Genomic DNA, 27,381 nt, shown 5'->3' on the forward strand with positions numbered 1-27,381 from the left:
TGGAAAATCACGTGGAAATTATGAAATCGCCAGAATTCTGGATTTGTGTAAGGGGATATCGGAACAGGCATATTCGTCTCGCATCTTTCGTATCGCTTTATTTTTCACCAATAATACGAAAAAGACTTTGTTCTGCACTGGAAATTCCATCAGTTGCCAATGATACTTCTGTAAACTTGGTGGGCACAGGTAACGACTTGTATTGCCCAATTAAACCATTTCCTTTATAAACATGCAATATATTTTCAAACAGAACAAAGGTGCAAAGATATTGAAGTGTAGCAGATTAGAAATCTATATTTGTATAATCACAATTATTTGTAAAATATGTACAATATACAGAGTAAAAATATAGCACAATTTCCTATCTTGGAATAATAATGTATATGGATATGATTAGTCAGACGAAATAGCCAGTAACCGATGTTATATGCACAGTCATAGTGAGACACATTTAATTTATTGTTATCATCTTGTAATAATTGTTTATCCATTCCTTTACTTATATGGGATACTGAATTTATATACAACGGTCACTTTCTAAGCTTACAGCAATATTCCAGAATTAATATAACCATTCGGTATTCAGCCTTCGGTTGTTTTCACTAGATCATGTGACACATCAAACTCATTCTCCCGCATGCGCAGAGACCAACATACCTACGCACACATCAGATAGTGCACGGAATCAGATAGTGGTAGCAGTGGTCACGAGATGAATTCCGATCTCTGATTACTTTTCCGATTTCGTCAAGCTCGGCGACGAATCTGTAAACAGACAAATATGCTAGACTAAGTATAATGGTTACAAGATGATTTGTTTACAAGACTACACAGAGTTGTCTCCCTTTCATCATCTCCCCAAACAACAACTGCCCTTCCTGGGACTGTATTCATTATAAACACCTTGTCAGATATGCCGGTCAACGTGGACCATAACATACCACAAGCATGTGAGCTCATGTCTGGTATGTACTAGTTTATGCTTTTGTATATGTTTGCGCTAAACGTAATTTTAACCAACTGAATTCGAAGGCACATCATCATGTGGTGTCAAATGTTAAATTTAGCACCATGCAACCGTTTAAACCTATTCTTGAATTTAATTAGTAAATATTGTTGTAACAGCAAGCTCATTGTGCTTATGATTTTGTTCACATGGCTACCGACTATGACTGAGAAAGAAGTACTTTACTACAAATCGAAGGTTTTACTCATAAGTGAAATTCCTTTGAAACCTCTGATTGGCATATGAGGATCGGGCGTTTGCCACATTCATGGAAGAACATATATATGAACGTATAAATAATATCTCCATCAAGTTCGGAAAGCCTTCAGGTCCTTGTTCAAACCGGTGTCTCATGAATGTGGCCCGATAGGTTGCAAAGTTTTATGTTTAGATAGTATTGAGGGCTTGCCCAACTTTCATTTTTTATAACACCTGCAGTGTTATCGTTTGACGTTTAATGATTTTAATCACTTCCAAATGTTGTTTTCTTATCATTTTGAAGTCATAAGGAGAACTGAGAGCAGTCTGCCATTAATTGTAGTCAATATGATTCATATAGGGATTACCATTTTTTAAATTGTTCTGATAACGGGATTGTATGTATTTTTGGCAAGAATTTGAAAAAAGATTTTTTTAGCAAACAACGTGTGTAAGCCCGTTTTTTTAAAAACAAAACATGGTAGCTACGCCCCTGGTTCCTGATCCACTTTTGATCAGTCTCAGTATGCGTCGTGCAAATAAACCAGCCATGAGTGATGGGTACTTGGTGCTATCGGCACACAGTTGATGCCCTTGAGACACCACGAACGAGGTTATCGTATGTACCCAATAACCCCTTGACCATAACTAAAATTAAAAGACCGCCGAAGTAGTCAAATACCTTGTGTGTATGTCTGCAGCCCGTGGGTCATACAAGTACATGGAGTCCCTATCTCCCAGAATCCCCTTGTTGACTGTGTCCGACAGGACTTGCGCCAGTGCCACGCCCTGATCCCAGTTGGTGTCGGTCTGCAGGGCGTTCAAGACGTCCGACTCCTCATGGGGCGTCTAGCAAGTGACCAATATAATAATTATGTATGCATACGTTTTGAAACATCAACATCAACCAATATTCCAGCAGTAGTAACAGGCAGTGATGAAATGTCTATAAATGGATCACTGAAAATGTGTGCTGACACCAGAGGTTCGAAAATAGGGTCGACAGGTCCTGCTCTATGTGAAGCATCCACCATACACACTTTTGTTAATAACAAAAGTGAGAGTGAGAGTGAAACTCAGAATAGTGGAATAGTATCTCGAATCATACTGACAAGCAACGAGTAATATTTAGCAAATTATAGACCGTATGTCTTCTATGAAATTTCTGCAATAGCTTGGTGGTGGTATCGGTTGTGTAACCTTAAAAAAGCTTAGTTGAGCAAAATACGAAGTCAATAAAAAGTACATGCTCTAACATGAGAATAATCTTGTGCTGGTTGCATCGGTTTTACGTTCATGAATAGGCTTCAGGCGTTATACACATCTGGGGATTTGAACTCGTGTGGCGCAACAACGCATGCCAACAGAAGATGAATAAAAGCGACAAAGGGCATAACATGATCGACATAATCCGTTCCATATTTCATAAGAGATCTTTGCCAAAAGCAGAGTCGTGTATCCGGCTTCGGCCTTTACCACAAGCATATGTCCATATATAACCACAAGACAACAAGGCGTTCGCGAAAATGTGAGCATATCTCGCCGGAGCAGCAACATTCGTAACAAACACACGCAAAGGCAAGTCAACTGCCAACCTCAACAAACCTCTTACAAGACATTTTACAAGCCTGAACAGGGAACAACATCGGACATCTCTGCTAATAGTTGACTGCATTGTACAATTCATATGATAAGCATGAATCACTCTCAAATAGTGATGAAACACTGCCCATTTGACTAAAATCTTAACTCACTCACTACTCACTCATATACTAGATGAAGGGGATTTAACCCAAACCAATACAAATACACATTTTAACACACATGGAACACACGACTTTAAGAGCAGTAAAGGGGTTAAAAGGAAAACGAATCAAATATTGGGTAAAAGGTTTCAAAACACTAGGATTTAACCTTGTTTTAAGTGATACAGTGACTGGAATAACAACAGGTCTTGGAAGGAATGGATTCAACTTTCAAAAAGTGATGTCTTGCTCCAGATGGTAAAACAGAATATCAAGAGTTGAAAGAAGTTAATGGATCCTCTAAAAGTATAAAAAAAAATCCAATTACGCTATATAACAACCCCGTTCTTTTCGTGTAAAAGTTCTGTTTTCTCACATGCACATTTTTTCATAATTTATCTTAATCCTACAGTTTTCTTCAGCCTCTTTAGTTAGATGGGATTGGTTATTACTATAAAGACTGAACTCATGTTAAGTACCATTATGATATTAATGAACAGGGAGAAAAATATTACACTTCCGAAGCAATACCTTATCGGCTGGGGGTGCGCCGCTTAGCTTCAGTGGGTAGTTGGGTGGGAAGCCGTACGAATCATACATAGCCCCGCCAACTGCCGCTTGCTGCGCAGTGCACGTGAAGATGATTGACGTGACCAGATCTTGAAGCTGTTCCGGTTTACACACACTACCGTCACCAGGTAGACCCTGCAGTCAACAAACCATGCTGGATTGGATGATATGACCTTGTCAATATTTACATAAATGTATAGTAATAAAATATATCATAATTAAATTATCCGTGATGATCCGGGTAAGAATTGGTGTTCAGTTTGTCGCAATAGACGTTTTACAGGATCGGGTGGTCAGGCGGGGTATTCGTGTTAAGGCGACTTTTTAGTTTCAGGTATTCGCGTTAAGGCGACTTGGTTGACACGTCACTTAGTTTTCTTAACATTAATAGTCAGATGATTATTTTTGCGCCAGTCTGAATCTTAAGCCGAAAGTGGCCCTCTGAGCTGCTCATTAGTCATGTTAATATCAGCGTCATGGGTGAATTTAATTATATGAGATCCAGTGGAGTCACACCCATATGTAGCATGAACAATACCGGTGGTAAAACACTACCTTGAGGAACTCCTGTATCGTTAACCTAAGGTTGATGACAACGTGCTGTTTACACATTCGTGCTGTGCGCGACTTAATCCAGCCATTGGTATATTGTTGACCTTCATAATGGCGAGTTTCTGCATTAGCATGTGGAGCTGTATCGTACTGAATGCTGAAGAAAAGTGATACAGTCGCGTACTCTACACCTCACCTGATTGCTATTGACGTGCTTTGACGGTTTGATATCTCACCTCTATCCCCATGCCGCCATCTTCCTTGCAGGTGGCCATTTCCTTCAGCCAGTTCTGTAGTTCTGTATCGTTCTGGATGCTGTCGGGGTCAGCTGGAAGCGAAAAAGATCAGTTTGATCATATACATACACATGTTTACTGAAACGTTTATTCTCATTGAAGAGAAGCTTAATACTTTGCATCTTTACGTCCCTTTACACTTGCCCACTTTACACTTGACGCGGAATGAGCCGGAATGCTGTCAGAATGAGAATTCCTGGAATATCAAACTTCATTCTAAAACTTCTTACTGCACTCCGAAAGCATTTCAACTATTCGGGCCAATTCTTGTAACATGCCCGAATGTTTTGAACATGTTAAAAAATTTCGAGGTACATTCGTAGAGGGAAAATATCGAACGGTATTTGAAGCGTATTCTAACCGCATTCTAAGTATTCTTACTGCATACTGGCTGCATTGAGAGTATTCTGAACGTATTCGAAGGAGAATGGATGCTCAAAATGATATCGTTTATTGTTTCAACAACGGCAGTTTAATATATTCGAACTTGGACCAGATAATTCAGAGGTCGATATTGTGAGCAACGACCCTCGCCGTCAGGACTCGATGGCACGACATTGCCCGATCACCCGATCTATTGGTGGCCTCTTACGACCACCATTGGTTGCTGTGGTTAACGTTGAGGTGACGGTATCGTACCGTAGTATACCATGGTGTACTTGATGACGTAGTTCTGTATGGCGTAGTAGAGCAGCATGCCGTCGTCACGGTAGTTGTAGTTGGGGAGGACGCGGATGTCGGACACCTGTGGGTCGTACACACAAAGTAAGATCAACACCCTGCATCTGTATTTCAGCATAAATTCAGCAATGGCTCTTACAACTGGAGTTAAAATATTGAAGATCGATCATATGATATTCTGAGAGATGGGTCAGCTGTATAGGAAGGACAGGGGGTACAAATGTTTGGGGTTTCCGAGAATATGTTTGATAAAAAATGTCAATGTCTTGGACTGTTGAACAAAACCCCAGAAATTCTGTCTCAAACAATACGCTGATGCTAGATTTCTTTTTAATTTGTAATTTAGGCTCATGTTTTTAAATGAAAATGGTTTTGCCGCTGTACCTTAACAAATAGTCTCCAAATAAAATTCCCTCCCCTCCACGTACCCCCCCACACCACCGCCAGAGTATTAATGGTGGTTCCATTTATGCCTATACACTCATGGATGGCGGTTTATGACGCGTTGTTCTGTCCTGTCAGATCGAAATGTGTTAAGGAGGAGGAGTTAGAGTGAGTGAGTATGATTTTATGCCGCTCTCAACAATATTACAGCAACATCATAGCGGAGACTCGAGATATTGGCTTCAATTTTACCAAGTGGCAAATCGGACCAGTGCCTCCATTAGCCACAAGGCTGCGTTACCCATTAGAAAATTAAAATTAGGAGAAGCAGGCTTTTGTAAATAACCAATTAATTTCACATACTCAATTAAACACATATCTAGGACTTTTTTTATCATTGATATCATGTATGAATTTAACATCGGAAATCAGTCCACACACTCAGCCTATGACTCACAAAGACACCTCCACACACCAGTCCACACACTCAGCCTATGACTCACAAAGACACCACCACACACCAGTCCACACACTCAGCCTATGACTCACAAAGACACCTCCACACACCTGTCCACCCCACCCCCCTATGACTCACCGACACCTCCACACACAAGTCCACACACAAAGCCTATGACTCACAAATACACCTCCACACACAAGTCCACACACAAAGCCTATGACTCACAAAGACACCTCCACACACAAGTCCACACTCTCAGCCTATGACTCACAAAGACACCTCCACACACCTGTCCACCCCACCCCCCTATGACTCACTGACACCTCCATACATTCACACACAAGTCCACATACTCAGCCTATGACTCACAAATACACCTCCACACATCAGTCCACACTCAGCCTCTGACTCACAAAGACACCCCCACACATTCACACACCAGTTCACACACTCAGCCTCTGACTCACAAAGACGCCTCCACACATTCAGTCACAAACCCATACACCGATTCACTTCGTGTACTTGAAGGTAGATTTACGACAAATACAAGCTTTAAATGCAGTCATGTACTGTCATTGTCAACGTTAAGAGAACAAACTTCAGATTAGTGCCGCATTCAACCTTTCTCACGAACACGTTTACATATATCTCCGTTTATAACACCCTGTTTACAAGGCTTTATTATCGAACCACTAACAATTCAAATCGATAACGAACAGGCGTTTATCGAACACCACGACACTGAGTGCATCACATCAAATTTCATTTACAGATATTTACACGTAACGTACAAGGAGTTTCACATATGAAGCGCAATAGATGCAGACTGTAAAACCAGTCTTTCTCAATAAGATCGAAGATGTAACACTGAAACTGGGCGACAGAGCGACCCATTACATGTGGACATAACACAAGATATGTTATCGATTAATCATCTTATGTACATCGATGTGACTATTTAAGTCAGCTACTTTCATCGTTATGTGGTCGCCCTACCTACCCCTCTTTTAACGACGTCTTCTGGGAGACAGCTGTTGACATTAAAGCGCCATGACTCAAGTCTGGAAGAGAAATGTAACTACAGTCACGTTGGGTTCCTTCACATGAAAACAGCTGGTGATCGGGTATATTATGAAATGCGTCCATTTTTCAACCAAATCGCAGTATCCTATGGGAAGTTTCAACATAATACATAAACAATACTTTCTTCTCTATTGTAACACGTAGTACTAATAAAATGAATTTAAAAACAAACAAAAACGTTCTCAAAGTCCACCACTCTGTTTAACACCACACTCAGCAATATTCCAGCTATATAACAGCGGTTTGTGAATAATCGAATCTGGACCAGACAATCCAGTGATTGACATCATGAACATCGATCTACGCAATTGGGATACGATCACATTCATCAACGACGTCAGCGAGTCTGACCACCCGATCCCGTTAGTCGCCTTTTACGACAAGCATTGCGACAAACGCATCACGTAGGAAAGTGCACAAAAATTTTCAAATCATCATCATCATCATCATCATCATCATCATCATCATCATCACCAAGAGTGATAATTAAACCATTGCATTCGTTACAGAGGCAAGAGACGGAACTGACTGTTTCATGTGTTAAGTCTCTCTGATGTATGAAATCAAATCAACTGTAAACATTAGAACACAGATATTCTTTTTCTATGATTTATTAACACATACCCAATTTCTAAACTGGGACACCAGACTATGTTGACTGGTGAGAACTAATATGTGCGGGACGGGAATGTGAAACTTATTCCTGTTATTTAGAAGTTATATTTATTAACAATAGTATAATTGGTAATACTGCTGTTTTTGTGAGGTAGCTCGAGTGTGTTCTTGTGGGGTGGTTCTTGTGGTTCTTAGCAAATGTGGCCTCTCGGAATTGAGTTCATACATTTCACCTAGACGTGGGAACAGAACTAGGGCATTGGCGTTACGTGCGGACGCTTCATCCACTAGGCTATTTTCCTCCTACATTCATATATACAGGCGTATTTGCTGTATCTGGTTTCAAAGTTTCAAGGTATTACTTCAACAGTTAGAGTGAAAGTTACTTTTTTCTGAATGCAGTGGGCTATTTTCCTCCTATGTTTTTATATTTAAAGGATTCGCTGTAAATTAATATGTTTAGCTGCGCACTGATTTGTTAATTTGATAGAAGGCTTTGCTGTATTTAGTTTCAAGGTATTTCTTTCAAGAGCCAGCGTGGCGTGTACTTTTTTCTGAATACAGTTAAAGAACTGCATGCCCGACTAAATTATTTTTCAGAAAAACGTCTTATTTCTCATCCCTACTTTGTTTTGATAATTTCTCCACCTGCCTAGCCTGCTTTCTGGAGTTCTAGTGACGGGCATATGTCAGCTTGTTAGAAGACATATTAAAAACTTTAGACGTTCGTTCAAGTATTTGTTAGTGGCATAATTGGTTTCCTTCATTCTCCTTCCCATTGATTGAAATCATACACCTTCAAAATCATCTTGTCCACGTAAGCTGAATAGCGCACCTTGTCAGCCAACAACGACATATACTCAGTCTGTGTAAACATTTTCCAGTGATGTGTATGAAAATAACAAAGATTTTGTTACCGTATTGATGTTTAGTATTTTTGCAATTCATCCGTCTCTTTACAAACGGATTTTATGCGCGTGTTGTCGATTTCGAACTTTGTTAGAATTTAACGAGGCGCATCACACATTCATAATTGTGTCCATGCGTGACACAGATAAATCGAAATGCAGTCTGGATGTCTAGCTGAGTTATGTAATGGAGGTATTGAAGGGAGTGAGTTTGGTTTTACGCCGCTTTTAGCAATAGTCCAGCAATATCACGGCGAGGAACAAAAATGGGCTTCACACATTGTACCCTTGCGGGGAATCGAACCCGGTTCTTCGGCGTGACGAGCGAACGCCTTAACCACTAGGCTACACCACCGCCCCTGGAGGTATTGAAGGGCAATCAACTGAACATTTGCAATTGTCGGATAACCAAACAGGTGCGGAATGAGTGAATGAGTTTAGTTTACGCCGCACTCAGCAATATTCCAGCTATATGACGCGGGTTGTAAATAACTGAGTCTGGACCACATAACCCTGTGATCAACATCATGAGCATCGATCTACGGAATTGGGATACGATGACACTTGTCAACCAAGTCAGCGAGCCTGACAACCCGATCCCGTTAGTCGACAAGCATGGGTTACTGAAGATCAATCCTAACCACGGATCTTCACGGGTAAACAGATGGGGACAAACAATTAGACAACAACAATTTGTATCTACATCCAGGAAAGACTTAATCAAAATACATATGTTCTGTATGTTCGGTGCACATGGGGATACCCCTACGTTTGTTAATTATTTCCAAAACAAATTAAACCAATGTTAACCCATACATTCTATAACTGTATTCCTTGAAAAAGTATTATCAGCCGGGGCACCGTTTAGACTTTTTAGGGTTTTTAGATACCCCGAAATCCATATTCAGGAAAATGAGCATTTAACATTATCATATTGTGATTTTGGTATGACGCAGTTAAGCAGTCAATACAAACAATATTCTGCGGTAGATATGATCCTGTCATTTTAACATGCAATCAGATGCTCATGATATAGTCTGAATCGGACAATCGGCTTTCCTTTTAACAAAGGTTTCTTATGGCTGTGAAAAAGGGTTTTGTCGCTTTGGTTTGAAAAAATATATGTCCTTCGTCAGAAAATAACACACGTTACGTTTGTGTTAAAAATCTGTTTTATATAGAATTATGCAATAAGCGTTGAATAAAACAAAAACGTGCGTGTTTCGTCAGACAATTCTACATGATGCTATTACTTTAAGAACAGATTACACTGTATGGAATCATATAGTGGGTAATGCATATTGCAAAAGAAGTGTTTCGTCAGGAAATACAGTGAACCATTGTCTTTTAAATGACTAACTGTTAAGGAACTGTTTTGTGATAGTACTATAACAAGGGTTTGTCAAAGATATTACATGATACAACTTTGTCAAAAAAGACTCCATAGGGAATCAAAGAGAAAGGTGCCCATAAAGCAGAACAAAATTTTGTCTGAAAACAATACATGATTTATTTGTGTTTAAAATGAGAATATTATATGTCAGTCCCAAGCGGTGAATAACATTTCCCATGTTTTAATACAATGCATAGATGTTGTATATGCATGTCTGTATGATTCTTTCACTACTGACAAACATGATGAAAATGGCAAAGGTTAAGATAAGTTATAGTTCTGTCTTCTTTACAGCGAAGTGTGCTGAAACTAAAACCAACATGGTCGCCGCTTATAGTTGCAAAATCGCAGCGTTAAGCAATAGTCACTTCTAAAACTAACATGGCATAACACATTACTCTTTGTGTCACAAGCTCACTGTTTATGCATCATCACCTTGTGTGTAAACCGTTGTTTCTCGAACGGTCGCAGATGTCGACGTATTGAACAGCAGTGTTTGTTTGCTCATGTGTACTTTCAATTTACTGTTACAAAAACTACAAGTTATGAATTCATTTTAAAAAGCATTAGTCAATGAATAACATTGTCCTGCTTTGAATTTATGAAAACAGCTGTTACTTTATTTCATGTATGAACAAAGGAATTATTCAAACGAGTTGAAAATACATTAACGTGTTGAATTGTAAGCATTTCCGAGTTCTTGAACATACTCAATACAAAATAGTTTGTTTAAACTGCGTTTTACAATTGTACATGCATCAGACTTACACTGTATGTTGACTTAATGTTATTTATCCTTCCTAGTGAACTACATTTAAGCAAACGTCGCTCACTATCGTTACATGATGTGTTGTACACATTCCGTATTCCAACTTTCAAGCTCTACTTTAAAGTCAACTGGATATACATATCAAATCTCGAATCGTGTACAGCGTTCGAAATGAACGTCGGTGGTTTTCCGCGGGTCCTTATGGCTTTGTTTGCTGGGAATTACTGATTCAGCAGCTAAAATATAGGCCTACACATTGTGATCTAGACCCACAACTTGTTATGGTTCTGGGTCCTCAGGGCCAGCAGCGTTTCAGGGTTAGGCATAGGGGGACCTAGAAAGGGTGTGTGGTGGTGGTTGTGCATGGGTGCGCACCCCCTTTTTGTCCTGAAAATTTATTTAATGACCATTGAAACTCGCGTGAAAAGGATGTGTGCACCCCCTTTGTACCCCTTTCTTTAAAAGCTGTAAACGTCCCTGTAAGGGCAAACACTGATCTTGTACGTTTAAAAATTTACTTGTGTTAACCCTTCTTCACCAAATATCAGGACACTTCCGCCAACCATCAAATTTCGTTTTTAACAAAAGTTTAATAGCTCCGCAGGTGAAATGCAAACTACAAATATTTGGGTATATTATAAAAATTGTAATAACCACATAAATTTAAACTGGAGCAAACTCAATCACAGACGTATGACCTGATGTGTGAACAGCTTATAGACACGACAGGGTCAGTGGTGGAGAACACAAGACAACTTTATGGCTACAGAACACTCACGATTTCCTGATGACCTTCTTGACCCCCGGGCACCGATTGTTGCCACCTTGTCGACCACGCCCTCATCTGCCAGGAGGTTCTGCATGATGTCACTGTGAAGGAAAGATGCAAATAATCGTAATCCATTGTGGGGAGGGAGGATGAACATATTTTACTGGGGATGGGGGTGGGGTGGGGCTGAACTGTTAAATAGCCCAACCGGTTAAGCCGCTTTTGGCAGTATTCCAGTAACACGAGAGCGTGTCTGCTTATTGTTGGAAGAAAGCCCGAAGTACAGAAGGTCTGAGCTGTTTACTACTTTGATGAAACCCACGAGCATGCTGTGATTGTGACAGACGAAGGAACGTAATCGGGCCCCTGATCATAGGTTCCTGGCCTGACCAACGGGGGTAACTCTGCACAGCGAATAGGCTTAGACAGCTGAGTCACCTAGGTCCCCGCTGGTTAGAGAGTGGCATAACATTGCTTTATGACAAGTATGACACAATTCTCGACTGAGTGAGTTTAGTTTTACGCCGCACTCAGCAATATTCCCGCTATATGGCGGCGGTCTGTATGTAATCAAGTCTGGACCAGATAATCTAGTGATAAACAGCATGAGCATCGATCTGCACTACTGGGAACCGATGACATCCGTCAACCAAGCCCGCGGGCCTGATCACCCGATCCCGTAAGTCGCCTCTTAGGACAAGCATGGGTTAGTGAAGATCAATTCTAACCCGGACCTTCACGGGTGCAGTATTCTCTAAATAACCACTAAATGTTTTTTTGCTAACATGGATAATTCATCGGTAACAGATTATCTGAACGTCGCATTAGAGTAGACTCTTCGGGAATGGCAGTATTACACGGGGGAAGTGTCCAGTTAATTGTTGTTTAGAGAGATGATCATAAGAAAAGAAGACATTTCTTGTAGTTAAATAAAAACTTCTCTCACTGGACGTCTCTGTTGAGCATTAAGGAACCACATTTACATTGCACATGTCATACAGTAGAACACGACACCCGGTACCCATCCCACAAACACCCGGTACCCACCCCACAAACACCCGGTCCGACGTATACAAATGCGGCTAAAAGTTTTCCTTCATGCGACACAGTTACAAATATGCCTGTGTCGCTTTAAGTCACAATATCGAATCGATAAATTCGCACAAGATAACACAAACATAAGTTACGACAAGTTACTAATAATTCGATTAAGATAAACACCATAAAAACATTATTTTCCTATCTTCAAAAAAAATAATAATAGTAATTGATCATCATTTATGAAAATTCCCTCCAGGCAGACAATGTCTCACTTAATTATTCTCCGGCAACAGGTGGTTTCGAACCGACAAGCGAATGCATAACGCAAATATCGGACTCGTTATCTTTACAATGTAGATGATTTAGACGTTCAGTATGCGTGAACAATGCGATCGAAACACATAACGATTTACTTTTGCTGGCTATACAACATCACAACTGACTTTTTTTTGGATATATATGTGAGAAACCCAAAAAGTAAATTGCAAAATTCAAACTCACTCACCTACCACATCGTCCTCGATCCTGTTTCTGGGGACACTATGGGGCGAGTTTAATGGATATTACCACGAGGTTACCTGGCTTTCAGAGGAAGCTATACTGAATTTGAACACGAACGCGAACATGCCATCATGGGGGTAGTCTAGTGGTTAAAGCGTTCGCTTGTCACGCCGAATTCGAAGACATTCGGTGTGGTTCGATTCCACCCAAAATGGGTACAATTGTTGTTGGTGAATTGAGAAATTCTGTTGATTTGTTAGAATCACCATTTCTGGTATGTCCAGATTCCGCCGTGATGTTGTTGGAATATTGCTAGTGGTTAAAGCGGCGTGAAACTAACTCACCCACCCTTAATGACCACTGATGCTGGAATATTGCTAAAAGCGGCGTGAAAGCCCATATGACCACTATCTAAACTAGAAAGCCCATATTTTTAGATCACATTAATTATGAATACGATGTATGATGTTCATTACATATAAGATGTTGCATGAGCTTTGTATCACCTGCTTGCAGCCATGATGTTCACGATTATATGTAAAATGTTACATGAGGTTTGCATCACCTGTATGCAACCATGATGCTCACGATTATATGTAAAATGTTGTATGAGGTTTGCATCACCTGTATGCAGCCATGATGCTCACGATTATATGTAAAATGTTGTATGAGGTTTGTATCACCTGTTTGCAGCCATGATGCTCACGATTACATATAAAATGTTGTATGAGGTTTGCATCACCTGTATGCAGCCATGATGCTCACGATTATATATAAAATGTTGTATGAGGTTTGCATCACCTGTATGCAGCCATGATGCTCACGATTATATATAAAATGTAGCATGATGTTTGCATCACCTGTATGCAGCCATGATGCTCACGATTATATATAAAATGGTGTATGAGGTTTGCATCACCTGTATGCAGCCATGATGCTCACGATTACATATAAAATGTTGTATGAGGTTTGCATCACCTGTATGCAGCCATGATGCTCACGATTATATATAAAATGTTGTATGATGTTTGCATCACCTGTATGCAGCCATGATGCTCACGATTATATATAAAATGTAGCATGATGTTTGCATCACCTGTATGCAGCCATGATGCTCACGATTATATATAAAATGTTGTATGAGGTTTGCATCACCTGTATGCAGCCATGATGCTCACGATTATATATAAAATGTTGTATGAGGTTTGCATCACCTGTATGCAGCCATGATGCTCACGATTATATATAAAATGTTGTATGATGTTTGCATCACCTGTATGCAGCCATGATGCTCACGATTATATATAAAATGTAGCATGATGTTTGCATCACCTGTATGCAGCCATGATGCTCACGATTATATATAAAATGGTGTATGAGGTTTGCATCACCTGTATGCAGCCATGATGCTCACGATTATATATAAAATGTTGTATGAGGTTTGCATCACCTGTATGCAGCCATGATGCTCACGATTATATATAAAATGTTGTATGAGGAATGCATCACCTGTATGCAGCCATGCTGTTCACGATTATATATAAAATGTAGCATGATGTTTGCATCACCTGTATGCAGCCATGATGTTCACAATTATATATAAAATGGTGTATGAGGTTTGCATCACCTGTATGCAGCCATGATGCTCACGATTATATATAAAATGTTGTATGAGGTTTGCATCACCTGTATGCAGCCATGATGCTCACGATTATATTTAAAATGTTGTATGAGGTTTGCATCACCTGTTTGCAGCCATGATGCTCACGATTATATATAAAATGTTGTATGAGGTTTGCATCACCTGTATGCAGCCATGATGCTCACGATTATATATAAAATGTTGTATGAGGTTTGCATCACCTGTATGCAGCCATGATGCTCACGATTATATATAAAATGTTGTATGAGGTTTGCATCATCTGTTTGCAGCCATGGTGCTCACGATTATATAAAAATGTTGTATGAGGTTTGAATCACCTGTATGCAGCCATGATGCTCACGATTATATATAAAATGTTGTATGAGGTTTGCGCCTCACCTGTTTGCAGCCATGATGTTCACGATTATATATAAAATGTTGTATGTTGCATCACCTGTATGCAGCCATGATGCTCACGATTATATATAAAATGTTGTATGAGGTTTGAATCACCTGTTTGCAGCCATGATGTTCACGGTTATATATAAAATGTAGCATGATGTTTGCATCACCTGTATGCAGCCATGATGTTCACGATTATATATAAAATGTTGTATGAGGTTTGCATCACCTGTTTGCAGCCATGATGTTCACGGTTATATATAAAATGTTGTATGAGGTTTGCATCACCTGTATGCAGCCATGATGCTCACGGTTATATATAAGATGTTGTATGAGGTTTGCGCCTCACCTGTTTGCAGCCATGATGTTGGTGAAGTATGGCGCCAGCATCTTGAACAGAGGATGCGAGATGGACAGATGGCGATGCATGGACAGACCAACACTCTCAGTGAGGAGACAAGCTGTGCCTGAAAGAAAATACATGATACATTCAATACACCAACGTTCTAGGACATTTTATGTTAGGCCACATACTTCACGGATTCGGGACAGTGACATTTGTTGAAATGGAAAACATATCAGATTGTTTTTATCCCAATACGTTGATAGCAAGCAAACAAAACAGTTCTAACCAAAAGCCTACTCGCAATATTAATGTTTACAAAACAAAAAGGAAAAAAAAGTTTAAGTATTGAAACGTTGAGCTGCTATTTGTTTGCAACGATTATTTAAACAAACCTTTCTGGTGCTCTTCTGAAATATATATATTTCAAGGTCGATCAAGGTGTTTCGAAACGGGATGTAAATGTTTAAGCAGTGGCACAGGCGAATACACAATTAATGCACTTCTGTTGGTAATCTGTATCAGTTGTCACTCATTTCCTGTGACATGAAAACTGTTCAGACGTTTTGGTGAGCACGAGACCATAAAGATTTTTGGTAGACGGTGTGTTACTAGAAAAGCCATGTTCAGTCTGTTGTGATTGTGGAAACAAATCTGTTTTAGAGGTTTATTATATATTTATTTTTTAAAATATAATAAGACGCATCGATGCACGCCAGTGTCCCCATTTGATATCCAAGGGTTATATTACTTACAGGAACAGATGTGTTACAAGCTCTCCGCCATGTCTAATTTATCGACGTATAGTTGAGGTGAAAACTAAACACAAGTTACTTCCCTAATGACGGGTATCTTACTATACAACAAATATGGCCTTATTTCAGATTTATATTTATTTAACTACCTATCACCAATACTTCAATTGTTGAGAAAGACGCTCCCATTTATACAGTTTTTTTGTTATTGAAATGAATGATGGTGTTGGTGCTGATATTACTGTTAATGATGGTGTTAGTGATGGTGAAGGTGATGGTGTTGATGAATGGTGATTGGTGTTAACAACGGTAATGGTGCTGGGATTGTTTAACGCTGGTGCTGGAATTGATGACGTGGGATGATGTTACTGATGCTACACATGCTGCAGCTGACGTACCGATGTAAGTGACGGCAAGATGGTGGTTGGCCTCGGCGTTGTTGTACCACAGTTTGGCCAGCAGCCAGGTGTACTGGTCATCGGAAGGCAGGAACACCTGGACAAAGATGCAGGTAATCCGCGTTATCTCAACAGTCTCCAGCCTCCAGACAGAGGTCATAATGATAATAACAAACAGTTTGCTACGAGGTGACTGTACATCCCAGAAGCTAATCAATGACCGTGTAATCATACATACCCAAACATCACTCCAATCACAAACTGCCCACTCAACGCAGGGAATTTATTCAACTTTAAATCAAGGTTACTAGTTCGGGGACCATAGTCGTCCTGTTGAACATAAGTTGAACTGTATCTAAAGACATGGCTTGTACCTACAGAATGACAGTGTCTACATTCATATGTGTCTTCAGTTGTGTACCTGTATCTATATGAGCTTCCCTATATTTGTGTCTCTCCACAACTCTGTGTGATTCTGCAGCGTGTAAATACATACAAACTAGTAACTACTGTGTTTTCATGTGCTTCGTCAACTGTGTCTAACATATTTGTACCTACTGATATATTTATGAACAAACTGTGTTTACCTTAGTCTACCTTCACGTGTGTATCTACAAAATGTGTCTACAACTGTGTCTACAACTGTGTCCCTGCAAAACTAAATTCCTTTTTACATGCATAAAGAAACAGATCAGCAAGATGGGGATGTTCATCAAAATCAATGACCCCCCTCCCCAACCCATAGTTTCTAAGCATAATGTTAAACATATTTAATGACACACACACACCCAACACACACACACACACCCCACACACACAAACACACCAGATACAGATAAATGTTATATACTCATGCCAATAATGGTTGTCACCCCCTACCCACCCCACCCCACCTCACACCCTCTCCAATTAAAAAGATTTAAGGGGGTGACAACCGTTATTGGCATGAGTATATATGAGGAAGTCCAGAACCGTAGACATCTCATTTAACTTCAGGTAACATGTGATCATTATTGGTAGTGGAAACAGTTTACCGGGTTATCGTCACTGCGTTCTTGGAACAGCTGGATAGCAATGGGCACGAGAGTGTTCCTCTTGTCCAGGTAGAACAGCGCTATTGGGGCACAGATCTAAAACATAAAGAAAGTCACATTAACTCAAAGATATCAGTTATATCAGTTACGACCGTGAGTCCGGAAACAAACACTTACTTTCCTGTGCAAATTGTGTGATTGCTTCAGGTGAGGCAAGACATGCTTACCCTTTTTCTTACAACTGATGACATAAATGATTTTTAGTGACCTACTTATTTAATTTCCTGATTAAAATTTGGCTTTTATGCCGAATAGAATCTATTTTGGTGGATAATAGGGAATGGTTGTTCGCTGGAGTTGACAAACATGATGACCAAATGTTTCTATTATGGCAGATTGTCCAAAAGCGACTGCGGTTGAGAACTTTTACCTGAATATTTAGCTATATATAGTCTGCCATTACACGTAAAGAATCTTAAACAACCCGGACGTGACCGTTTATGACACCGAAAGGGCTAACCATAGTATAGTTTAATTAAGCAAGGGAAGCTCAAATGGTCCATATTAACGAGGTTTCTGTTAACAGAGTCTTTACTAGCTTACACATGATGACTAATTATCCATAATTTAAAGACTTTTCTACAGAGATCCCAGCAAATAAATTGGATTCAGTGTAGTTTGTGACCGTCATATATCCCTACTTTATCATAACAATTCTTTTGAAATGACAGATGTGGAATATTTGATAACAATAGGAGACCATTGCCAGTTGTGACCAAAACACCATACAAACCGTATGACTAAGCTAAGGACAGCGATGATCAATACAAGCACAAAGACGGCTGTACCATCTGATAATACATGGATTATGTGGTCAGGAATTTGAAAACTGAGTAGAATGAATAGGTTATGGCGTAATTATAATATGTCGCATCCGTCAAAAGAATAATAATTATGAAAGCTGGTTGCGAAGGTTAAGTACGTGGGAACTGTGGAGAATGGTCGAGTATGAATTTATGAAACGAAATCATAACACCGAGAGTATGGAGTCGGTCATGCATGCATAATACTATTAATGTACGTTCAATGAAGCGTAAATGGTTTATATTAGCATTTAGATTATAGACCAAGCAGTATCTTGTTATGACACATTTCGTTCCAAGGTTTCATTGCTGGGATGCTAGACTACCATATCTCCATCAATGTGTTTGTTTGTTAACCTCTGTGTGTGTAACCTTCAGCTATATACATATGTCCTATCCAGCTGTTGATTACTTGCTTGACAAAAATAACACCATCGATCTGTACTGAACAATATAGCAGTTGAAAATCTACGAGTCAGCTTAATATGTTTCAATATCCTTTTGGCCAAATAGATGTTAAAATGTTATAACCGATTAAAAGAATATTTATTTAGTTTATATATAAAGAAATAAATGTTATTTTCTGTCGTTAAAACGTGTTACCAATATATTTCGTATGATTTCCCCGTTGTCGATGACCACGTGTGTCAAGACGTTGCCGTAATGTCATGTGTGACAAGTTGACATATGTGTACACATGAATATGTACCTGCCGTAATATTTGAATCAATTGCATACAGGAATGTGGACGGCTAGCGTGAAGCCAGATTAGGCTGCTACCTGGTTGAAGCCAATGTTGTTGCAATACGTCTTACACCAGGGAACCCGTGAAAATCCGGGTAGAATTGGTCTTCAGCAACCCATGCTTGTCGTAAGAGGCGACTAACGGGAACGGGTGGTCATGCTCGCTGACTTGACACATGTCATCGTATCCCAATTGCGTAGATCGATGCTTGTGATGTCGGTCGCTGGATTGTCTGGCCCAGACTCGATTATTTACAGACCGCCGCCATATACAGACTCGTGCCAGTTATATTGGGCCACTTGACGTAATTTCCATAGACTATTTCAGTGAAGCATAAATATTTTTCAGGAAGTGAGTTTAGGATGGATCTTTGTAAAATTTGACAGGCAAATGTGAAATCACGCATAATTTCATTTCACTTTTCAGACCACTATTTTACTGATGACATCACAATTAACAACTTAAGTATGGTTCCACAAATGCATAATCCCATTGGCCGCCATGCTAAAAGAGTTCACGGCACTGTACATATGTTGGGTGAATGGTTGCCATTCGATAAATAAGCAACGGAAAATTAAACAGAAAGTATTTGATTGTAGGTAAGGTGATTCCTCACAAATGTGCAAAATTTGACTTGGATCTTACGGAAATTAAATTCATGAAAATTATTTATGCTACACTAAACTAACATGTATGTCTGTGGAAATTACGCCAAGTGCCCGAATATAACTGGCGAAACAAAGAAACCAAACCCAGCACCAGCGTAGCCTACAAATGCCTATCTAGTTTAGTGGGTAGGTTGGGTTTAACAATAATTGTTACTGCAACAGCATTCACATCGTCTAAGGCTTTGACAGTTCCATGTGGACGGAAAGCCCCAAGCGATGCAGATCTTCGAACTTAAGTCATTTGATGAATCTAAATATATAGACCACTCTATATATTGATCAGAAACCTTTCATGCAGCCACACTATGATATTGATCCATATTAATAGCTTTGGGAAACGTTTATACCTCTGGTTTTAATTACCTGTCACATGTTCGGAGTGAGAGTGAGATGAATAAGTATCAATATTGTTTCAATGTCAACACGACCCGCACATACCGTTACAGCTAACCGTTAACAGTTCGTGGTGACCAGTATGTGGCAACCCATGCCCACCATTAACAATACTTCCTTGATACCCTGTTTAGTGCCATAACGGTAAAAATTAAAGACTTATCAACTATTGACAAATGTCTTTGATCATTTGCAAATTTGACATGAAAATCACAAAACTGAATGAATTATTATAACATTTTTGAATCGTGAATCGACACTTTAAAACATATTTGATCAGTGAAAAGGTTGATCTTCTCAGCAATATTGCAGGCATATTGCTAAAACATGGACATGTTGATACAACGACATGTCTGTCAAAAGGATAGATAGTAACACAGGCCACAAAAACGTGAAGAAAATGCACAAACACAACGGATGAATGAAACGATTGGAAAATTCCTAGATCGATAGATGTAAAAAAAACCTATAATTTTATATATAGCTATATAACAGAGAATTATACATAGACAGACACGTCTGAATAAAAGCAACAAAAACTTTCCACATTCATACAAGTCTCGATTGTCTATTGTGAAATTCGCACTATGTAATGAACATGTGTGTATGCATCGCTGTGGAATAGTGATGATACCAGGTGTACGTGCAGTCAGGATGAGAATTGGTTTGAAGTATAGTCTGTTTGCACTGAAAACGTACCAATGAATGTCAATTAAACAAAAAAGTAACTCGAATAAGATGAAATTAAGATTGCGAATCCTCATAATTTTACCTTGCCAACTGACCATTTAAATCTCAGAATTTTATTCTAAATTTTCACTTAATTTCTTAATTTGATTTACATTTTAGTTTAAAGTGAAATTCATCGGTACGTTTTCACTGCAAACAGACTATAACCTATGTGCGTCTTCAGAGATGATTTAATGGATCAATTGATAAGAAACGGTGATTTGTTCACCGCATGTCATAATATGTAATGTTTCATAATATCTATCACAGCAAAGTATAAGTACAACGTATGTTCTTACGGTCAACTCTTCATTGGGAATGACAAGGTCCTTCAGGATCTCTAGGTCACAGATGAACAGTTTATTGTTCTTGAGAGCCGTCTTCACCGACTGTCCCTCCAGGAAGGGCTTTATCATACTGTCAGAAACTGCAAATCTGGGGAAAACAATCATGATAATTAAAATACAGTAATAATAACTGATATCTGGAAACAGAACAAAAACATCCGATAATAGATAGTAACCTGGAGATACGTGACATACGTTCAAGGAAAGCTACAACGGCGTGTTATTTAAACAATCACAATAAAAGTCACCAAATCAACACCACGTATGTAAAACTGTTTTATCTGCACACCCATTCCTCTGTCATTAACATCTGGTGTTGATTGTTAGTGTTTAGGCGTTATTTATAAACCTCAATTAACCTACATCCTTGGGACAATTTGACATATATCGACTATCGAGGGGTGACTGAAGTTCTGAGCCTATGTGGGACTGCGTTGATGCAGTTTTTGACATGTGTGCTTGGGTGTATAGAATGTCGCCATAGGGTTGTTATCCTCCAGAACACAACTGAAGTCCTCCTCATAATAATTACAAGAGTCAGAGACTGATGATGCCGAATCTAGCGAGTACGGATGATGTTGCATGAGTTCAAAGCCAGAGTCATCTGTTGGAGATACGGATACAACAGACTTCCTCACGGTTGTATCATCCTGTCAGAGCGACACATGCACAGTGGGCGAGTTTTCCATGGGCTTGATATTCTCAGTTGACTACGCCCATCAGCATAATATAATCATTGGTCGGGTGTTGGGGATACTTGATGACAACAGGGTAACCAGTTTGTCGATTTTCATCAACTGAGTATACTCAGTCACACCTTAGTGCACATGCAGTCTGAAGGGTGGGAGGCAATATACATAAAACTGCAAATATGCACTACTCATCATTTGTAGTGAAGCTCAAACTTTTAATTCACCCCTTGTATATGTATCCCAAAGGAAAGGAAAGAATGCTGGTATAATATGATGGGGCCGATAAGAAATTTTAGTGGATCTTATACGATCACATTAACAGAGTTAGTGTTTGGTTTAACATCTTTGAACAGTATTTCAGAAATCACGAAGGGCGGTGGAATAGCATTCGCTCTTCATGCTGAAGACTCAGGTACGATTTCCCACATGGGTACTATGTGTGAAGACTATTTCCTGTGTCACCCGTCGTGCTATTGCTGGAATAGTGCTGAATGCGGCGTAAAACCATACTCACTCACTCATGTATAATCACCATATAGCTGGAATATTGCTGAGTCTGTCGTTACACAACAAACAACCATTCATGAAGACAGCTTGGGGAGATAGCCACGAGTGTGACTGTATGGTGCTGACCATCTTGGATATATACTCATGGAAACAAATAAGGGAACACATAAAAGTACAAGTGTACCTTATTCTTTTCTAGGTTTCTTCACAAGGTATGCACTGTGAGTGAACTTCTAGAAATAAATAAAGGAACACATGTACTTTCATGTGTTCACTTATTCGTTTCTATGAGTATATTATGTCAGCTGGGACCCATTATCATTTTGGCTCATTTCAGACCGAACAGCGAATTGCGGTGCATTAGGCGAATAGGTTCGCCTTATTGGAGAACGAGGTCACGAGACTTGTGTGTGTCTAGAATATCGATACAGTTCTATTTTCAAAGTGTGGGCATATACACTGGCACAGAACTAGCACAGTTACCCTCACCCTGGATTCAGTGAATGACAGATATAACACACCGCCACAGGTACTACAACAACACTTACTTTTTAGGGATTTCCGAGCAGAGTTTGATGAGCATCGGGTTGACACCGTTAAGTCGTTGATAACCAAAGCACCAGTCTTCTTGCCAGAACAGTTGACACTGAAGACCATACAGAACAAAGAAAGAATGATTTTATGGATGAATGGATGGATCATGGAATGAATGAATGGACTTCAGCTTACTGTTGTTGGAATACGATTCATCCATTTCACGATGTGACCTTTTTTTCTGAGGGAATCTCGAAACAAGTTGCAGGCTGTTAGTATTTGGTGAACACAGTGGATTGGTTGCTGAGTAAGTGAGTTTACGCCGCACTCAGCAATGTTCCAGCTGTATGGCGGCGGTCTGTAAATAATCGAGTCTGGACCACACAATCCAGTGATCAACAGCTTGAGCATCGATCTGCGCAATTGGGAACCGATGACATGTGTCAACCAAGTCAGCGAGCCTGACCACCCGATCCCTTTAGAAGCCTCTCACGACAAGCATGGGTTACTGAAGATCAATTCTAACCCGGATCTTCACGGGTTATTAGACGTTGGTCAACACCACGGACAATGGTATGGGAATCAAAATAACCCAGCATCATAACCAGAATGAATCTAAAATTCGGAAAAAGCTTTCCAAGAATTCTGGCACGTTAACGGTACAGCCACAGACGATTGAACCAAGTGTGTTTCTGTTAATGAATTGTGTATGTAACATCACATGAAAATATGTGGTATAGCAGCTGTGAAAATACATGGCACCATAACGGTTGTTTCGAAGCATGATTGATACAAATATTTAAATATGCATCATACGATCGATGTAGGTGAATGTTGCTACTGTTGTCTAGTGTGTTTGTGTTGCTGTTCCTAGGATATACAACATGCACTAATATGCATATTCTTTTGTCAAAAGCAAAACTAATGTGTATGCTTCTGAGCCTGAACATTTTTTAAAACACGTCCTTAAGCTCTAAATGACTCATTTAAAGGCGGAATCAAATTACAAATGGCCTGCGGTGTGGCTGAAAACGTTTTGTAGCAGAATGCCTGAAGTGAAATGTTGATATATGATCGGCAACAGCGGGTGACGTGACATGATAAACGGGACATATTCCCTCTGTCAACTCCTATATGTGAATAATTCCAGCGACAGTTCAAAGCAGGACATTCATCAGATATGTTATACTTTCACATTTCGGCTTATAGTTAAACGCAAAATGAATATAATGTTACAACGTGTGTGCTCTCAATTGATGTACGTCCTATGGTAAAGACATAATCATTGACAGCGATGGAAGTTAATTTCAAAGCTTTCATACAAATGTTTAGTTATACAACACCCAGGATGATATGTATATGTATGGTCCTGCTGAGCTGTGGAAACAGTCGGATCTCGTGTTGTATTATACCAATACTATTACTTCCAGTTCCAGCTCTGAGCAACTAGGGCTGTGTACTGGCAAATAAACGTATTGCAAAACATTGCGAATGAGGTACCAGTATTGCGATACGTATTGCGTTATTGGGAGCTACGTGTTTGACAGTGAGTGCCACTACTTGTACATGTTGATCCTATTTTCTACATTCTAAGTACCTAAACATATATGTTATGGTTCTCTCAAAATCAGGTTCGATAGTCAGGGATACTATTGTCTTTTTTATACAATTTAAAGTATTACATGTGTACAATGTGTGAAGCCCATTTCTGGTGTCCCCCGCCGTGATGTTGCTGGAATATTGCTAAAAGCGGCGTAAAACCAAACTCAGTCAGTCATTCAGTCAGTATAGTATTACAGTATGCCGTTTTGTCATTGAATAATGAAGGAAAACATTGGTTGTATATTAATGTCTGTGTAGTATTAATTTAAACCATAAAGATAATCACAAAAACTTCATATACGTTTTTACCCAATATACCGGTTCTCAGAATAAATATTGCAATTATTATACGTATCGTTGAAAAGCGTAGTGCGATATACCGGTATACCGGTAATACCGTGCAGTCCTACGAGCAGCTGTTGGTTACTGCGGACATCCCAAGTGATACAAAACTATATCTGAAAACATCTGTGGCAGCTTTGAATGCAGGAACATATACCAAAACTGATCTATGCAAATATAACTTGTTACACATCCAATAGATATGAACACTAAGCAATTATTTCCAGTAATCTCCCTTTGTCATGTCATGAACCCTCACAGACTGACATGGAGTAACAAGACGGAGTATCACCTTGGGGATGTAGAATTCCTCACTGGCATAAATCCCCCCCCTATATCCTGCAGGCACGTCCACTCGTCCTTCTTCAGCTGCTGCGCCCGTGTCTCCACCAACTCCACCACGCTGCAACGCTGAATACAGTGAAGTTTATTTAATCGGTGGACTGACCGAAAGACAGTGTTTGTAATGTGAACAGGGAATTGTTTTACATGTATCTATGAAATGTATCGTCTAAAATGGCTTTTGTCGAAAGTACTTTACCGAAATCGGAAACATAACTTAGTAATAGATGCAGTCAGCTGTTGAAAGCTGATTAAATACCGAACTGATAAGCTAGTTCGGAAAGCAGAAAATGTTTTTGTATTTACCGAATTATCCATGTTTGATTATCTTGATTATCATGACTATTTGAAGAGACATGTATACTACTATCGTACTCTCCTCGACAGATGGTAATTATGCATGCTTAGACAGTTAGTATAGTGCCAGTTGTACTGTTACATAATATAAACACACCTTGAAATCATCGGGGAAGGCTTCATCATCGGGAACCTGTGCCACCTGTAATGGACGTCGTCGTCATCATCGTCATTATTATTATGTTTTACAGATTAAAGATAATATGCAGCAGAGCGGGGTCGGGTGATCCTGGCACAGTCAGGCTGGTATTTTAAAGGCTCATCATCAGGGCCCTTGCCCCCTTTACACGCAGCCCAGACAGCGATGAACTTCTCCCAGGAAACGCTGCCTAATGGAACCCACCAAGAACTTTCCGGAGAATATGTAGACTCCCCAACACTGCAGCCTTCTCCATTACTCAGAGTGTCAGAAGGGCTGTGTACCCGTTGGAGAACCCGGACACTCCTGATCTGCGCCAAGAGATCAGGAGGTACCAAACCAAGGGCACCGAGAACAATGGGGAGCCTGACGACAGTGTACTTGGGATGCAAGCAAGACATTTCAAAATCGAGGTCCGCATATTTAGTATGCCTTTCCTGAATCATTATTATCATAATCATCATTATTGCAAATCTCACAGTACTCACGTCAATTGTTAGTATCTTCATGATAACGATTACTTCATAATAGCTTTCACATTTGTCATTTCGTCACCGTTGTATTCATCATAGTTATATTGATGATGATGACGATCATCTTCATCTTATAAATCTAAACATGCATGCATGTTATGTTTATCACGTATTCACGTTTGTTTCAAATATAGGGTGTTATTCTAATTGCCATCCATTCCATAATCAACATCATAATGTAACAGTGCCCTTAAGTGACTCAGTACCATTGCATATCAGTGTTTAGCTAACAGTGAGTGAGTGAGTGAGGTTAGTTTTACGCCGCACTCAACAATATTCCAGCTATATGGCGGCGGTCTGTAAATAATGGAGTCTGGACCAGACAATCCAATGACATGTGTCAAGCAAGTCAGCGAGCCTGACCACCCGATCCTGTTAGTCGCCGCTTACCACACACATGGCTTGCTGAATTCTAACCCGAGTTACCAATGGAACACAAACCAGCCTCTCCTGTAGTTTACCTGAATGGGCAGTGTGGTGTCGGCAGTGGACAATTTGTAGGCTCTTCTGGTCTCCTCCAGTTCCACCTCCCGTTGTTCAGTATTGACGTCATCTTGCGGAAGTGACGTATCATACTGGTGTATGACGTATCTATAACTCGGTCGAATCCATCTGAACACAGGAAACGTGTATTCGACATTGTAATCCGGGTCCTCAATAATAACCGTCTCAAGAAACCAAGTACTTGTCAGTCCTGTGTAGTCTCGCCAAATCTCGATCCGGTCAACGGGAGAGGTCAAGGCCGCGAATTTACTCTTCGAAAGTTCGAACACATCCTTTTTTCCGCGATCAAAATTCGATTCGAAGAGCTGATTCAATTTGACCTCATCCGAAGAATTTCCTTCTTCATCCTTTGCTACAAACCACACACAAGCATTTGTACCTGCACATTTCCTGTCCCCGGTCTTCGCAGTGACAATGATATGACTACCTTGGTTGTTCCCCATCTTCCTTGACGGCGCTCACACCGACGTCAACTCCAGCGCAGCTCGCAAAGTCTCCTGGTGCTGTGATGGAGCGTGGTGGGAGACTACTGCCAT

The 27,381-nt window shown here is 39.8% G+C and overlaps 3 protein-coding genes across 3 annotated transcripts; all 3 read right to left on the reverse strand.

Annotated features, from left to right (window-relative positions):
• Window positions 1–671: 671 nt before the first annotated feature.
• LOC124261696 (polyunsaturated fatty acid lipoxygenase ALOX12-like) lies at window positions 672–4,349 on the reverse strand. Its single transcript, XM_046696051.1, has 4 exons — window positions 4,311–4,349; window positions 3,484–3,657; window positions 1,890–2,056; window positions 672–768 (listed from the first exon to the last, which is right to left on the reverse strand). The coding sequence occupies exons 1-4, from the start codon at window positions 4,347–4,349 to the stop codon at window positions 672–674; spliced, it is 477 nt and encodes a 158-aa protein (XP_046552007.1).
• On the reverse strand, window positions 3,555–27,381 carry LOC124261606 (polyunsaturated fatty acid 5-lipoxygenase-like). Its single transcript, XM_046695949.1, has 13 exons — window positions 26,803–27,381; window positions 25,767–25,811; window positions 25,263–25,381; window positions 23,041–23,138; window positions 21,246–21,381; window positions 17,549–17,644; window positions 16,515–16,611; window positions 15,368–15,485; window positions 11,442–11,533; window positions 6,896–6,956; window positions 5,010–5,115; window positions 4,311–4,402; window positions 3,555–3,657 (listed from the first exon to the last, which is right to left on the reverse strand). Exons 4-12 carry the CDS (start codon window positions 23,073–23,075, stop codon window positions 4,355–4,357), a joined length of 789 nt encoding a protein of 262 aa, XP_046551905.1. The 5' UTR covers window positions 23,076–23,138; window positions 25,263–25,381; window positions 25,767–25,811; window positions 26,803–27,381; the 3' UTR covers window positions 3,555–3,657; window positions 4,311–4,354.
• LOC124261712 (allene oxide synthase-lipoxygenase protein-like) lies at window positions 25,259–27,288 on the reverse strand. The gene is made up of 2 exons (XM_046696058.1): window positions 26,803–27,288; window positions 25,259–25,381 (listed from the first exon to the last, which is right to left on the reverse strand). The coding sequence occupies exons 1-2, from the start codon at window positions 27,286–27,288 to the stop codon at window positions 25,259–25,261; spliced, it is 609 nt and encodes a 202-aa protein (XP_046552014.1).

The sequence above is a fragment of the Haliotis rubra genome, unplaced genomic scaffold (genome assembly GCF_003918875.1).
Source record: "Haliotis rubra isolate DU_JTF1 unplaced genomic scaffold, ASM391887v1 Scf1197, whole genome shotgun sequence".
In the NCBI taxonomy this organism is placed as follows: domain Eukaryota; kingdom Metazoa; phylum Mollusca; class Gastropoda; order Lepetellida; family Haliotidae; genus Haliotis; species Haliotis rubra.